This window comes from Bufo gargarizans, chromosome 3, assembly GCF_014858855.1.
Source record: "Bufo gargarizans isolate SCDJY-AF-19 chromosome 3, ASM1485885v1, whole genome shotgun sequence".
NCBI lineage: Eukaryota > Metazoa > Chordata > Amphibia > Anura > Bufonidae > Bufo > Bufo gargarizans.
The window spans coordinates 310,032,911-310,050,457 of record NC_058082.1 but is presented as its reverse complement, the minus strand read 5'-3'; the positions used below and the strand labels follow the sequence as shown (position 1 = coordinate 310,050,457).

The following is a 17,547-nucleotide window of genomic DNA, read 5'->3' as shown; positions in this document are numbered from 1 at the left end:
GATAACTAAGACTCTTAGTTCACACATAGACAAGCAGTGGGTGTTAAGCCTACAGCCCCCTAATAGTTTGCCCTCCATATCGAGTTTTAAACTTATATGTTTTTTGTGGCTATATTGTTTATTAAAAGAAAAATAAAAGTTATATTTTAATAATAAAAAAACTAGAGAAAAGGCCAGAAACAGGAATTATAGTCCTCGACTATTGAAACCGTACTTTTGACCTCCTGGGTCCAGAGGATCACTTGTAAATATTATTGTTTAAATTTAGGGGAACCCTCTAAATTTTGATCCCTAATTATAGTGATTTTCAGCTGTGTTTCTGTGCCAATCATCAAGATTTGCATAGTTTGTTCAATCCATTAATTTGTCCTTGCCTAATGTTCTGTAATGGCAGGTTTTCTCAAGCAGAAACCTAGTCTGGAAAATCTAACTTTAGAGGCTAGCCAAGTATTTTCTAATACCAATATTCCATTAAATCAAACTGACATAAACATTAAGTTCAGGAATTTGAACAAAACATACAGTCAACATATCAGAGCCTGGTGGGAAATAGCGAGCCTGGATACATATCTACAGCAGGGAATAGTATACAGAGGGTCACGCATCCCCCTACGACCAAATACACACTTGGAAGATATAGTATTCACTAAAGGTTGGGAGCAACTATTAACCGAATGCTCACAAAGATTAATAAGTTATCTACTAGAATACGAGAAGAGCTCCTTTACTAAATTAGACCAACAACTGGAGAAGGAAATAAAAGAGATACAGGACTTTAACCAACATCCAGAATTTAATAATCTGGAACAGCAAATTAAGAAAACAGATTTGTTACAAAAGGAAATCAAGGAACGTAAACAGAAAAAATATATCAGAGATCGTCAGGATTTTGAGACGGATAGGGTATACATCTGGAAAAATAGAAATATCACCAGGAATATCTATCAAAGAAATACTGAGTACTCTGATACTGATACCTCTGGAGCAGAGGGTTCAACATACAGTGGGAATTATTCCAATTCAAGAACATGGACAAAACGAAAAATTAAGAAAGGGAGATATCAGCCCCCCAAAAAAGTCACTCAAGAAGCCAGACAAACGCCAAAAATATGTCCATCGGCAATGGGAAAACAGTACCAAACAGGTCTAAATACAACAATGACCAATACAACCACTGGTCCATTTAGTGGATCTTATTCCACTTCTACCTATGCACAACCATTTGCCTTTGGGCAGACAGTGAATGGGACAACTATTGGGAATGTAAACCCTCCTACTTCCCAAACAACATCAACACAGATGAATACCCAGATGAATACACCTATAGCCCCCCTTTTTTTAGGACAGGCAGGGATACAATTACGGGATCGGGAGAAATGGGGATATAGCAAATAGGAGAAAATGCACGAATAGAGGAAGATAATGATAGACGGATTATAAATCTGTCCACATACCCCCTAACAACGGCACAGAGAACACTTTTGGATAGAGGTCTTACTTTCTCTCCAGTTCCACAGAGCGACAAGTTCTTGTGGATAAAGGATATCAATCTCTTTGCGCGCAAATTATCTTTACATAAAGTACACAAACAAGCAGAATGGGATCTGAGAAAAACGCAAGAAAACGAGGAAAAATGTATCCAGACCTTGGAGGATCTCCTGAAGGAGAATGAAGGACAAGGCGTTATCCCAGACCCCCCGTTCTCTACTTTAAAACCAAAATCAAAGACCACTCCGCCATTTGCACAATTCAAAGAGATTGATACCTTTGTTAACCTGGTTACTCAGGATATAAAAGCACTAAAAATGAGAAAAGATCACATAGATCAAAATATGGATATCCAGGAGTTGAAAGCTCTGGAAGAACTCAAGAACAATGAGGACATTGTTATAAAGCCCAGTGATAAGGGGGGGATCATAGTCATTCAGGATAGAGATGACTATGTAGATATGGTGCAGAGACTTCTAAAAGATAAAAAGACTTACAAAATACTCCCCAATGACCCGACCAGTGAATATACTACTGAATTGAAGGTTTTGCTGCAAGAGGCAAAGTCCAGAGAAATAATAACAAAATACGAATTTACCTATCTCCTTAAAAAAGATCCTACCATCTCTACCTTTTATGCACTTCCAAAAGTGCACAAGGGGAAAACTCCAATCCCAGGGAGACCGATAGTTTCTGGGAATAATAATCTGACACAGGGGGCAAGCCAGTATGTTGACCAAATACTGAGGCCTTTTGTAACCACCTTACCGTCCTATATTAAAGACACAAAAGATCTCCTCCTAAAAATGAATGATATGACGATGACACCAAATGCTATACTAGCTAGCTTGGATGTCGAATCCCTGTACAGTAATATACAACACACACTGGGAATAAATGCAGTTCACCAGTTTCTTAGTACAAAAAGTAGTATTTTTCACCAGCACAATCACTTTGTAATATCTATGTTAAAATTTGTTTTAGAGCACAATTATTTTATATTCCAAGGGAAATACTATAAACAGATTAATGGTACCGCTATGGGGACATCTTGCGCCCCCACTTACGCTAATTTATTTTGGGGGTGGTGGGAAAATGACACTGTATTTACGGAGGGTATGTCGCGATATACCTGACACATTCTCTATTGGGGCAGATATATCGACGACATCCTTATCCTATGGGATGGAGCACAAACACTTTTCAGGGAATTCGCCCAGGCGCTAAACGAAAACAACATAGGAATGAGATTTACGTACGAACTACAGGAGAGAGAAATTGTGTTTTTAGATCTGAAAATTAGGATTATGGACAATGGACATCTTGGTACTAAGGTATATAGAAAACCAACCTCCACAAATAGTTATTTACATTGGGAGAGTTGGCATCCTCTACCACTGAAGAGAGGCATACCCACGGGCCAATATTTGAGGGCCCGTAGGAATTGCTCCGATGTAATAACCTTTGAAAAAGAGAGTAGACACCTCTACACCAGTTTAAAAAAAAGAGGCTATCCTGCAGCCCCCTTAAAAAGAGCTTATAATAGAGCAAAAGCTATAAGTAGGGATGAACTACTTATAACTATCCCTCCCAAGAAAAATTAGACTATTCGGTGCATTGGCACTTTTGATGGATATGATAAGGAAATATACAGTATACTTCAAAAATACTGGTATATCATACAGACGGAGAGAGACCTTAGAGAAGTACTTACCGTTAACCCAAGCGTGACATATAGAAGGAGCTCCAATCTAAAAGATCATCTAGTACATAGCCACCTAAAAGAAAAAGGAAAAGAAAGAAATCTAATCAGAGGAAAATATTGTGGATCCACACCGTGTGGGGATTGCTCCTTCTGCAGATATATCCCACGTATCAAAAAATGTACAAACCCGTCAGATGGAAAGGAATATACAATTAGACAACTGATCACCTGTAAGACCAAAGGAGTGATATATATAGCATCGTGCCCATGTCCTAAACTGTACGTGGGCAAAACTATCCAGGAATTGAGGCGCCGTATCTCTGGTCATATGAGCTTGATAGAAACAGGGAAAGATACACCAATTGCCAGGCATGTTAAATATATGCATGGCAACAATAATAAAATCCTACGTTTCTGGGGCATAGAAAAACTAAATATGGGTCCCAGAGGAGGCAACCTGGATAGAAAACTCCTACAGAGTGAGGCGAGATGGATCCAGAGGCTAAACACCATGAGCCCCAATGGATTGAATGAAGGATTCACCTTCACAGCGTTTATATGAATAAAACTGAATTATTATAAGAAAATAAATAATTAGTATAAGATAAATTATCACTCTTGTTAACAAAAGTAATTCTATATAAGATAATATAGAAAATAACTACTAATAAACTAATATGTAGCAGCAAAAATATAATAGAGCATACCTATCTAGACTATATAAAATATGCGGTCATAATTGTAAATAATCATAATCAAGTTGGCAGGTTTAATCAGAGTCAGCATTATGTGTGCCTAAATTATATTGAGGTAATGAAGAAGGTCAGAAGTATATTATATATTTTGAAACTTGGGCACGATAACCAAATCAATTATAACTGTACGGCTTGGACTGCAATGATAATATCTTCCTGATAACTTTAAGGAGATTCCTCTAGTACAAATATAACATAAATACGCTCTAGTAGAGTAGATGTCAAGATGACCCTTAATAGTGGAATCGACAGAATAAACCTCCTATTTAGATTTTGCACTGAGTAGGAAATATAAGGAATGATACTATTAAGAAAAATCTATCATACATTCTCGGTGATGACGTGATGACGTAGACGTAGTACGTCACGCTCTCCTCTCTCCCCGTGGCTTGGCTACCTCGCTATCCTGCTGCCTTTGGCGTCTCTATGGCCGTTCCTGCCTCCATGGACCTGGGGGGCACGCTATTCATCTAGCTTCTGACTCCTGACTCCGCTTGCTGCCCGGCGCTGTTTGTGTCTCCGGCTTTCCTGGACTGTCTGCCTCTTTCGCTTGCCTCCGGGACTCAGCTTGTGGGGATTATCTGGAGCGCAGTCGGCTGGCTGGCTTCTTGTGTACCTGGGATCCTGGATTTCTCGACTGCGGGTGCGCTTTCGGACTCTTCTGTTTTTGTTGGTGATAGCGCTTCTTCTCCTCCGCTCTGTGTGCCGGCCTTGATTCCGGTGGTAGGAGTCGATTGTGGCGGCTAAGGAGTGAGGTTGGCTGCTTCGTCTGCTCCGGACATTAGTGTCTTCTCTGGCGGCCACTACTCCCCTCTGCTCTGCCTCCCCTTCAGAGATTCCTGGCTATGGAGTGAGGTTGGCTGCTTCGTCTGCTCCGGACATTAGTGTCTTTCTCTGGCGGCCACTACTCCCCTCTGCTCTGCCTCCCCTTCAGAGATTCCTGGGATCGAGGGGTCTCCTTTTGGATATCCAGGTGGGATCTTCGTGGACATCCGAAGGAACGGAAAAAAGCTGGTGAGATTGTTCCTGTTTGCTCCTGCATCTATGTTCCTGCTTGTCTCAATTGGTTCTCCTATGACTTCTTCTCCTACTATACTAACTACACTAACTACTAACGAACCCAAGTAAAAAGAACTACACTCCACCAGAGTATACGTAATCTACCTTTTTACATGGTTTATCTCTAAGAGAGAATAAGAACAAATAAGAAGAGAGAGGAAAAAAAAAATAAAAAATTTTTGTAAAAAAAAAAAAGGGAAGGAAAAAAAAAAAAATATAACAATAATAAATAACTAAAAAGGAAGAAGAAGGAAGAAGTGACACACATACAAAAGGAAAGAAAGAGGCGGAATAACGAAAAAAAAAAAAAATATATATATATATAGAGTGCAGGAACAAGGTATGGCTCCCAAAGCCAGTAGGCGCTCGGCTGACCTCTCAAGCCAGAAACCTGGGTCTAAAGCCGCTGAAATAACAAAAATAGATCAGTTTCTGAGGTCTCCGAGGGTTAATACGAGGGGCGCACAAAAGGAACCTGTCACAAAAAAAATTGACGATCCGGAGATGACTGAGTTAGAACCACAAAAAGCCTCTAGATACCCCGAAGAAGAAGATGGTATAATGGGGGAAGTTATCCCTAATGACAACTCCTCTCCGCTAGAAGAAATATTGCTAGCGGTTAAACAAAATGGGGATTTAATACAGGCTGTCACAACCCAACTTGGGTTTATCCAAGTTGATGTGGGACTAATAAAAGACGATTTGTCAAAAATGCGAGACAGAGTTAATAACCTTGAGAGTTCCGTTGCCCTGATACAAAATGAATCCAAAAAAATAAATACTGAAGTCTCCACATTCAAATTAGAGTATAACCTTTTGAAGAAAAAGGTAGCGGACCTCGAGGATAGGTCACGAAGATACAACGTGAGAATAATAGGGATTCCAGAGGGTGCGGAAGAGAAGAACCCAACTCAATATATACAGAAGTTAATCTTTGAGAAGTTTGGGAAAGATTTGTTTTCCTCTTTTTTTATGATTGAAAGAGCTCACCGGGTCCCAGGGGGTAAACCAATTCCAGGGAGACAACCTCGGACATTTCTTGTCAAGCTATTGACTACAGGGGATAAAGATATCCTTTTGAGAAGGGCGAGAGAATGTTCACCGGTTGTATACAACGGGAATAGATTGGCTTTTTTTCCGGATTTTTCAAAAGATATACAAGAAAAGGTCAAAAAGAAGCTAAGAGAAAAGGACATTAAATATTCTCTCATATTCCCAGCAAAATTGCGGATTATTTTTAATGACAAAACTCTTTTTTTTGATACATCGGAAGAAGCCGCGGATTGGCTTGATCGAAACAATTTATGATTTAATTGTCCTATGATCTGGCGGGAATAATAATTGCTATAAGGGGGCTTATCCCCCTAAATTTATTTCTCTTCGCTTCCTAATGAGGGTGGCCGAGTGGGGGGAGAGTGGGAGGGATGGTCATAGGAAGGAAATCTACTACAATACGTGGTAGATTATCTGTAGGTGGGGGGGGGGGGGTTTGGGGTTGGGCTGTGGTGCGTCAAAATGGGTGTGTTTTTTTCCTCTTTTTTCCTTTTTGTTCTTTCTTTGTTGTACTTCTTTCTTTCCATCTCCTTTTTCCCACTTAGCCGCTGTTGATAATGTTGACTAGAATTATTGCCTGGAATATACGTGGTTTGGGGGATAGAGGAAAGAGACAAGCGATTTCTGACTTGATTCAGGTCCATCTACCAGCAATAGTATGCCTGTTAGAGACCCACCTCACTGAGGAGACCTCTAGGGTGGTCGACAGGGGATGGGCTGCGCACACTTATCATTCTACTTTCTCTAACTACTCGAGAGGTGTTACTGTCTTGATACATAGACTTATTGATTTGGTCTGCGAGGCATCCTCTGTCGACCAACAGGGGAGATTTATCTTTTTATATTGCAGGTTAAGGGGGAAGATATGTATTTTGGCGTTTGTCTATATCCCACCGCCATTTTCCTTTTCGGTCCTTAATTCCTTGGTATTATTTATGGATAAATGGCCAGAGTGTCCAACACTGATTATTGGCGACTTTAACTGTGTCATTGATCCCGTACGTGATAGGGTCTCTACGAGTGTCAGGAGCGACAGCCCGGTCCAGGGGTCTCCCCTGGCACGGTTCTGCCTGGAGGCTGGTTTTGAAGATGCTTGGGAATATTTAGGACAGGGGAAGAGGGCTTTTTCATGCTTTAGTAAAGCAGGTAAATCAATGTCTAGAATAGATCTTGCATTGATCAGTAGTAAACATGTGAAATTACTAAAGCGAATGAAATATGAAACGAGGTCAATATCGGATCATTCTCCGTTACTACTTGAATTCTCCTTATCTCAGCAAGGATATACATCAAAACCCCCTTTTAGACTAAATCCTTACTGGCTATCAGTTATAAAGACACATGAAATAATCCAAAATGAAATTGGCCGATTCTGGGATAATAATTACGGTTCAGCAAAAATTCAAGTGGTATGGGATACGTTTAAGGCGTATATGAGGGGATTGATGGTTAGTAATATCGCGAACCTCAGAAGGGAGTATGGGAAAAAACAGAAAAATCTAGAAGAACGTGCTGCACAGGCGACAGAATCCTTTTACAGGAATAAGTCGGAGCAGAATAGGGAAAACATGCAAAGAGCCACACAAATATATTCTAATTTTTTACTGGATAAGGCCCAACAGAGCCTTTTCTTTAAAGGGCAAAAATACTTTACAGAGTCAGGGCGACCCGGTAAACTTCTGTCTAGAGTAATTTCAAGTCAACAATCTAAAAATTTATATAGATAAGGTTCGATTGATTGATGGTAGGATGGTCACTGGACAGGGCCCGGTAGAGAAGGCCTTTGTTGATTATTTCCTTGATTTGTATAAAGCCGAATCTAACATCACAGATAATAAGATAGATTCCTATCTTGATAAGATCATCTTTCCAACTATTACTGAGACGCAAAAGAAAGCACTTGAGCTAGAGGTCTCAATTCAAGAACTTGAGGGAGCTATTAAATTATGTTCAGCCAATTCCACTCCTGGTTCAGATGGGCTCCCATATGAATTTTATAGTAAATATAGGGATTGCATTCTCCCGAGACTGTTGGAGGTCTTTTCTGAATCAATGGAGGATGGGAAGCTCCCAGACTCAATGATGGAGGCTGCAATAATATTAATTCCAAAAAAAGGCAAGGACCCTTTAGATTTAGAATCTTATAGACCAATCTCACTGCTTAATGCAGATGTAAAGCTTCTTGCGAGGGTCCTGGCTACAAGGCTTTCTAGGGTTATTTCTTCTATTGTCCATCCGGATCAGAGTGGCTTTGTCCAAAACAAGGGCACACACCATAATTTACATCGGCTTTTTTCTAATATTCAGGCCCCTGGGGGGACCACTCGCTCCATCCTGTCGCTGGATGCCTCCAAGGCCTTTGACAGGGTGGAGTGGTGCTTCCTCTGGAAGGTTCTGGCAAGGATGGGCGTTGGGGAAAAGTTTATACGTACTCTTAAGTTATTGTATAGATCCCCAAGGGCAAAATTGAGTCTTAATGGAATCTTGAGTAGTAGTATTGATTTAAAAAGAGGCACACGGCAGGGCTGTCCACTGTCTCCCCTATATTCGATATTTATATTGAACCCCTTGCGATGGCCATTAGGCAGGATGATCAGGTTAAAGGATTTGGTACGCTAGGAGTACAAGACCGGATCTCCTTATATGCGGATGATGTTCTGTTTTTTATAGACCATACGGAAATCACTCTTCCTAGGATTATTCAAATGGTTAAAGCATTTGGTGAGGTGTCTGGTCTTCTTATAAACTGGACCAAGACCAGCTTGATGCCAATAGACCCCCTGCCACAGGAAGAGGTTCTCGGGACACAGTTAGATATTGTTGACACCTTTCAATACCTGGGTTTGACTATATCACCTCGGGTTGAAAATTTCGTACAACTTAATTTGATTCCCATAGTGATAAGGACTAGAGCTAAAATAGGGATCTGGTTGAGACTGCCCCTATCCAGAGCTGATCGAGTTTCACTAGTTAAAATGGTGATATTACCACAATTTCTTTATGTCCTCAGGAATACACCTATCTGGATACAAGACAAATATTTTAAACTCATTGAAAAAATAATCAATGATTTAATATGGGGAAGAAAGCGAGTTCGAATAAAGCTGGAATATCTGTATAAATCTGTGGAGTGCGGGGGTTTAAATCTCCCCTATTTTAAAGGGTATTTTATTGCAGCCCAGTTATTGAGATGCTATGAATCAGAGAATAGTGCACTGTTGGGGAAGTTGGTAACTAGCCATGCCCACAATAATATTTTTACCTTGTTGGAATCTGGTCTATTAAAGAGTTATGAGTGGGGCTACAGAGAGACCATAAAATTACTCCTGAAAGTATGGGCTACAACTAGAACATGGTTGAAGGTCAAGGGTTCACTTACATTTACACCTCTTTGGTACAATCTGTACTTACAAAAGCTAGATGATATTGCAGCTGACACATTTTGGCAGAAGAATAAAATTCTGTATATTTCACAGGTAGTTAAAGATAGAGAAATTAAACCATTTATAGAGATGACACACAGTATAACAAACCTTTCTTGGTTTAGGTATTTTCAATTGCGATCAGTCCTATCCAGTTTGGATGATAAATTGGTGCTAGATATAGATAATTCATCCTTTTTGAATGATTGGGTAGGGGGTACACGGTCTAGAATAAAAATTTCAAATATATATAAGTTATTACTTAAGGCACGGTTTAGTGACACACAGTCACCAAAACAAAAAGCGTGGGAGGTGGATTGTCCGAATTTACAGGTAGAAGGATGGGAGAATATTTTTGGGAACTTAGTTTCACTATCCCAGAACTTCAATCATGTTCTAATACAATTTTATATTTGCCATAGATTCTATATTACTCCTTTATGGATGAATAAATGTGGATTAAGAGACAAGTCTAGTTGCCCTAAATGCGATACTGTAGGAGCGGATTTTCTTCATATGATATGGACTTGTCCAGAACTCACAAACTTCTGGAATACTATAAATAATTGTATTAGGCATAAACTAAAAATACGAATCCCTTTTGAACCACAAGTATTCGTGCTTAATGATCTCTCTAAATTAAATAATCATAAGTATCAAAAGATCCTTCTGGGCAGGATATTGATGTTGGCTAGAGTGTTGCTCAGTCGAACCTGGTTTGCTCGATATACTCCAGATATAATTACATGGATGAATTTAATTGCTAAGGTAAAAAATTATGAGAAAATCATGTACAAACAGAGGGAGGCTGAGGAGAAGTGGATTAAGATATGGGGTGGTTGGAGAGCTTGATTAGTTGTGTTTAATTTTCTTAATGATAAAGGACTTATTTTGACGCACCACAGGTAGGGGGGGGAGGGGAGGGCTTCTTTAGGGAATTGGGGTTGGGGGGAAACTGTATTTTTTGTCCTCTATCTGTAATGTTTTGATATACTAATCAATAAAGATAATTAAATTTAAAAATAAAAAATAAAAAAATAAATAAATCTAAACCCCGACATACGTTACTTAAGCTTTGGGGATCGGGAAAGAATTCCATGTGCACTCATCTAGATGTAAATAGATCTCTAAAGGAGAAAAAAAGAAAAATTATAAGTTCTTATATATGCGCAAAAAATCCAAAGTAACTATATATGCGCATTGATGACACTAAAATTAAGTATCAAATCAAAGCTCAGACGCAAGTGCACATAATAGTCACTAGAAAAAAGACACAAGTCCCGACGTAAGCGCACACTATAGCATATACAGACGTGGACAAAATTGTTGGTACCCTTTGGTCAATGAAAGAAAAAGTCACAATGGTCACAGAAATAACTTTAATCTGACAAAAGTAATAATAAATTAAAATTCTATAAATGTTAACCAATGAAAGTCAGACATTGTTTTTCAACCATGCTTCAACAGAATTATGTAAAAAAATAAACTCATGAAACAGGCATGGACAAAAATGATGGTACCCCTAACTTAATATTTTGTTGCGCAACCTTTTGAGGCAATCACTGCAATCAAACGCTTCCTGTAACTGTCAATGAGACATCTGCACCTCTCAGCAGGTATTTTGGCCCACTCCTCATGAGCAAACTGCTCCAGTTGTGTCCGGTTTGAAGGGTGCCTTTTCCAGACTGCATGTTTCAGCTCCTTCCAAAGATGCTCAATAGGATTGAGGTCAGGGCTCATAGAAGGCCACTTTAGAATAGTCCAATTTTTTCCTCTTAGCCATTCTTGGGTGTTTTTAGCGGTGTGTTTTGGGTCATTGTCCTGTTGCAAGACCCATGACCTGCGACTGAGACCAAGCTTTCTGACACTGGCTAGTACATTTCTCTCTAGAATTCCTTGATAGTCTTGAGATTTCATTGTACCCTGCACAGATTCAAGACACCCTGTGCCAGACGCAGCAAAGCAGCCCCAGAACATAACAGAGCCTCCTCCATGTTTCACAGTAGGGACAGTGTTCTTTTCTTGATATGCTTCATTTTTTCGTCTGTGAACATACAGCTGATGTGCCTTGGCAAAAACTTCGATTTTTGTCTCATCTGTCCACAGGACATTCTCCCAGAAGCTTTGTGGCTTGTCAACATGTAGTTTGGCATATTCCAGTCTTGCTTTTTTATGATTCGTTTTCAACAATGGTGTCCTCCTTGGTCGTCTCCCATGTAGTCCACTTTGGCTCAAACAACGACGGATGGTGCGATCTGACACTGATGTTCCTTGAGCATGAAGTTCACCTTGAATCTCTTTAGAAGTCTTTCTAGGCTCTTTTGTTACCATTCGGATTATCCGTCTCTTAGATTTGTCATCAATTTTCCTCCTGCGGCCACGTCCAGGGAGGTTGGCTACAGTCCCATGGATCTTAAACTTATGAATAATATGTGCAACTGTACTCACAGGAACATCTAGTTGCTTGGAGATGGTCTTATAGCCTTTACCTTTAACATGCTTGTCTATAATTTTCTTTCTGATCTCTTGAGACAGCTCTTTCCTTTGCTTCCTCTGGTCCATGTCGAGTGTGGTACACACCATATCACCAAACAACACAGTGATTACCTGGAGCCATATATATAGGCCCAATGGCTGATTACAAGGTTGTAGACACCTGTGATGCTAATTAGTGGACACACCTTGAATTAACATGTCCCTTTGGTCACATTATGTTCTGTGTTTTCTAGGGGTACCATCATTTTTGTCCATGCCTGTTTCATGAGTTTATTTTTTTACATAATTCTGTTGAAGCATGGTTGAAAAACAATGTCTGACTTTCATTGGTTAACATTTATAGAATTTTAATTTATTATTACTTTTGTCAGATTAAAGTTATTTCTGTGACCATTGTGACTTTTTCTTTCATTGACCAAAGGGTACCAACAATTTTGTCCACGTCTGTATATAACAAATACACAAGTCCCCAACGCAAGCGCATATTATAGCTATAAAAATGATACTAAGTTCCGACGCAAGCGCACATAACAGTCATATATGAAAGATACTAAGTCATGACGCAAGCGCATATAATAGTTATAATAAAAAGACACTAAGTCCCGACGCAAGAGCACATAACAGTTACACAAAAACACACTAAGTCCCGACGCAAGCGCACATAACAGTCACATAAAAACACACAAAGTCCCGACGCAAGCGCACATAACAGTCACATAAAAACACACAAAGTCCCGACGCAAGCGCACTTAACAGTTACAATAAAAAAGCAACTAAGTACCAAACGCAAGCGCATACGTAACATTGTAATTAGCTGACAACCATACCATCTTGACTGACGAAACCGCATTTGAATGGTCCAATTGCATGCTCTTCAACATGAGAGATAATCCTATTGGATACTACTGAGCGGAAACCCGCCCCATGGATATATAAGTCCTTACAAATGAAACACTCGTGTTGTCAGTAGCTCCTTACCCCCCTGAAGAAGCCGCATCTCGCGGTGAAACATGTCGGGGGAGCTGCACCAATAGCTTTTAAATGATTATGACAGGGCAAAAGAATGATAACTGAACGGTGATCTGCAGACGCCGCATAGATACGTATACTATAGGGTCAGCTAATAGGTATAAGTGTGGGCGGTAGGAGCCGCTGTGAGTGCTAGATAAAAATATCGCACTTGGTTAAATAAAGCACTTTAGGTAGGGTATTAATCCCAAAAGCGATAGCTGCAAGGTGTCTGATGTCGGCTGACATTACAGACACGCACCTCGCAATCCCTTGCAAGAGATAACTAAGACTCTTAGTTCATCCATAGACGAGCAGTGGGTGTTAAGCCTACAGCCCCTAATAGTTTGCCCTCCATATCGAGTTTTAAACTTATATGTTTTTTGTGGCTATATTGTTTATTAAAAGAAAAATAAAAGTTATATTTTAATAATAAAAAAACTAGAGAAAAGGCCAGAAACAGGAATTATAGTCCTCGACTATTGAAACCGTACCAGGAGATATTGATGACCTAACCTGAGGATAGGTCAACAGTATAGGAGTCCTGGAAAACACATTTAATCATGACCATTTCTAAGCTACAATGATATTACCTATTTGTGCTCAAAATTAGCTTACTTAGCTACCTTGTACAGCTTGTTATGGGCTACTCCATAGGATTTCCAGTTATAACCTATAGATACGGTTTAGAATATGCTCTCACGAATTACTAGATAGGTATTGGATTAGAATATGGGTGCCAGATGCTCAATTTTTTGTGCAGTGGCAAATCATTAAATACTTCCTACATCAGATTGATCATCAAATTTAATACCATAAAGTTGCAGTGTTTAGGGTAACATTATACTTGCACAAATGTACATAATTAAAAGACTACAGTACAATGTCCTCTATTTTCCCCCAAAAATTTCTTAATATAACTTACGCTTTTTAATTTGTAGGAATTGTATTGGCCAAAACTTTGCCATGGCTGAAATGAAAGTGGTGCTTGCTCTTACACTTCTCAACTTTAAGGTGGCCTTGGATCCCAATAAAGTAGTCCGCAGGAAGCCGGAGTTGATCTTAAGAGCAGAGGGTGGACTGTGGCTTCAAGTGGAAGCTCTAAAATCTTAAAGTTAGAGAAGAAGAAATCTGCAGATTAGACTTTTATACTGTAACAATAGCTTTAACACTGTAATCAGCATTAGGGTCCATTCACACGTCCGTTTTTTCTTTCCTGATCTGTTCCGTTTTTTGCGGAACAGATCAGGACCAGATCAGGACCCATTCATTTTCAATGGGTCCTGGAAAAAATCGGACAGCACAATGTGTGCTGTCCGTTTCCATTGTTCCGTTCCGCATGTCCGTTTAAATATAAGACATGTCCTATTATGTTCCTGAAAAATCGGATCCTGGTACAATGCAAAGTCAATGGTTCCGCAAAAAACGGAAGACATTCGGATGTCATTCCGTATGTCTTCCGTTTTTTGCGGAATCCGTTCCTGGAAACACATAGCAAATATTTTTTATTTTTTATTTTTTAAATTTTTTTTCAAAGAAATCCAAACAACTTTATTTGATTATTGAAATGTATACATGTTTCCGTTTTTTGCGGATCCACAAAAAACGGATGACATACGGATGACATACGGAAACATTTTCAGGAACAACGGATCCGCAAAAAACGGACCGAAATTCGGATTATAGAAAAATACTGACGTGTGAATGTAGCCTTAAACTGTATCGCTTAGAATCATCTGTCACCCTCATAAATCGTTTGTGAACATAACTAATATGAAGAGAAAGCAACAAAGCAAGGCTCTGCTTTCCTGTCCATGCACTGGAGTTGGTATTGCTGCTCAGCCTTCAAGTGAGTGGGGCTGGACCGCAGTGCCATACACAGCCTCAAGAGGGACACGCTTTCTGTGGACAAAATATGTTTTTCTCTAATCTCATAAAACCTCTTTATTTTGTAAGGTGCTATTTGTAGTGATGAGCGGCAGGGGCAATATTCGAATTTGCGATATTTCACGAATATTTGGGCGAATATTCATGATAAATTAGCGAATTCAAGAATTCGCTATTATTTTCTTGATTGTGAAAATCGGCAATGTGATATGCGCGTGTTGCACGCGCAATACAGACGTGGGTCAATTTTCCTACATTTTTCAAGCTGCTAGAAGTTTCCTGAGACTGGAGAAAATGGTTGGCATGGCAGAACATTACAATAGCTTTATATGCAGATAGAGTGCTCCAATATATTTGCAATTGCGCGAATCAGAAATTAATGATGCGCATATTTTGGTGCAATACTTGAAACATTTTAGCAGGTCTGACTACATATTACTGATTGGTGCACTAAGTATTGTGGTGAACTTGTGACATCACAGCACTGTGTCTGTAACATGTATGTATGGACAGGAGAACAGCTACACTATATCAGGATATAACCTACACTGACTATCTCCCACTAACAAGAAGCAGGGAGGGATCATGGGTTCAGATGAAAAAAAAAATTTGAATATTCGCAAATAAGAATATATAGCACTATATATATATATATATATATATATATATATATATATATATATATCGCAAATTCTCAAAGTGGCGATATTCGTGATTGAAATTTGCGATTCGAATATTCGTGCCCAACACTAGTTATTTGTATCTATTAGACTGAAAGACTGCATATGGACTGAGCCTACAAAGTTGATAAGTAAATTGCCAATGGTACTACTGTTAGTTCATTTATATCGAGTCCATCTGTGAAAGTTCAGCCCGTTACATATTTTACATATTTGTGTTTTCTGTCATATTATCTGACCTTTCCAATTCTTTGCATGTCAGAAAATTTAGTACCACATCAAAAGTGATGTCACCTTTGCCATTATGCTATTAGGCCTCACCCCAAAGGTACTGTATTGTTAAGAGGATCGTCAAATATCAGAACAGACAAGTACTACAGTACTATGCTATGTAACAAGTAGGTAAACATCTATTTGCACATAAAGCACCTAATACACATTAGTTTTTTCTTGACTCACCACCCCATATGTGTCTATGTCACCAAACTTCCTCAGTCCCTTATTGCTCTCCTAAAGTTACCTATAGACATTAGTGTAAAGTTGAGCTAAATGATCAATTTCAATAAAAATGATCATTTGTCTGGTGATATTTAAAAACCAAAGATCGCTGTAGCCCACCGATGACAGACCACCATCATCATCTGAAAAGAAGTCAGTCTGGTTTAACATTTTCAGCAGAAAGTCAGATGAAATAACTTTTGGTCAAAGAAAGATCATTCATGGACGAAAGATCTTTCTTTGGAAGAACATTCCCAGAAATATCTTTCTTCCTTCACCAGGTGTCACTGAACATGTATGGAGTTTGAACAACTGCAATGGCCAATATGGAGTAAAATGTGTATGGTCATCCCTGATCCTACCTCCTTAAAGGGGTTGTATCACTTCAGCAAGTGACATTTATCATAGAGAAAGTTAATACAAGCCACTTACTAAGTATTGTGATTGTCCATATTCCTTCCTTTGCTGGCTGGATTTATGTTTCCATCACTAGCGTCACACTGCTAGTTTCCATGGTTACGACCACCCTGCAATCCATCAGCTGTGGCCATGCTTGCACACTATATGAAAAAGTGGCCGGGAACGTGGGAGCGCACATAGGCTGATGCTTTCTTCTATAGTGTGCAAGCATGGCCACTGATGCTGGATTACAGGGTGGTCGTAACCATGGAAACAAGCAGTGTATAATGCAATGGAAAAATGAATCCAGCCAGCAAAGGAGGCAATATGGATAATAACAATACATTAGTAAGTGCCTTGTATTAACTTTCTCCACATAATAGGATGCAGGCTTCTAGGATGTCAGGTGTATCTGTATTCATGACCCACGGGGTCTGGGCTTGATCTGAGCTTATTTTTAAAGGAAATATTAAAAGTTTTATATTTTATATTAGTGGGAAGGTGTTTCAAATTTAGTTCTGATAACTTAAAATCCCCAAAACAAGGTTCAGACTAAAGAGCCTTTAGTTTCTTTGTCTATATCACATATGCATGTAGTTCTAGAAAGCTCTGCCGTGTCAAATGCAAATGCTAAAACAAATAAACGCATGATTTGTTATGTATAATGCATAGGAATAAAGATGAAATTTGCTATTAATTCTGTTTCACTTGTTTTATTATGCAATGATGATAGTAAATTCCAATGCATTTAAAATCTATGTACACCTTTAGGGGCAATTTTTATTATTATTGCATTGTACTCATTTTGAGCTAAAATTATTTTTTTCAGTTGGTCTTTATTTAAAATTTGGAGCACTTTTCTCTGTACAGGGCTGAGATGCTCTATTAGCAGGATCTGAATTTTCTCTGTTCTGTCAGCCAGCTCACCTGATGGGCTCCTTATCTCTGATCTCTAACCTTATAAACACTCATTATATAGCTCAATCCTTATCTTACTCATAAGAATGTGGCTTAAATAAGTGTTTATGACCTTTTGGTAATTTAGAGATAAGGGTTATAAGATGAACGTCACAAAGTGAAAGTGAAAGTTGGATTCA

General features: G+C 39.1%; 1 protein-coding gene across 3 annotated transcripts in view; it reads left to right on the top strand.

Moving 5' to 3' along the window:
• The window catches only part of LOC122932433 (cytochrome P450 4F22), a 100,235-nt gene extending 86,056 nt beyond the window's left edge, over positions 1 to 14,179 (top strand). For all 3 annotated transcript variants that reach the window (XM_044286826.1, XM_044286827.1, XM_044286825.1), the window contains one exon: positions 13,928 to 14,179. In XM_044286826.1, coding sequence (XP_044142761.1) covers positions 13,928 to 14,099 — 172 coding nt within the window. In that variant the 3' untranslated portion in view covers positions 14,100 to 14,179. The remainder of the gene's footprint in view (positions 1 to 13,927) is intronic.
• The last annotated feature ends 3,368 nt before the right edge of the window (positions 14,180 to 17,547 follow it).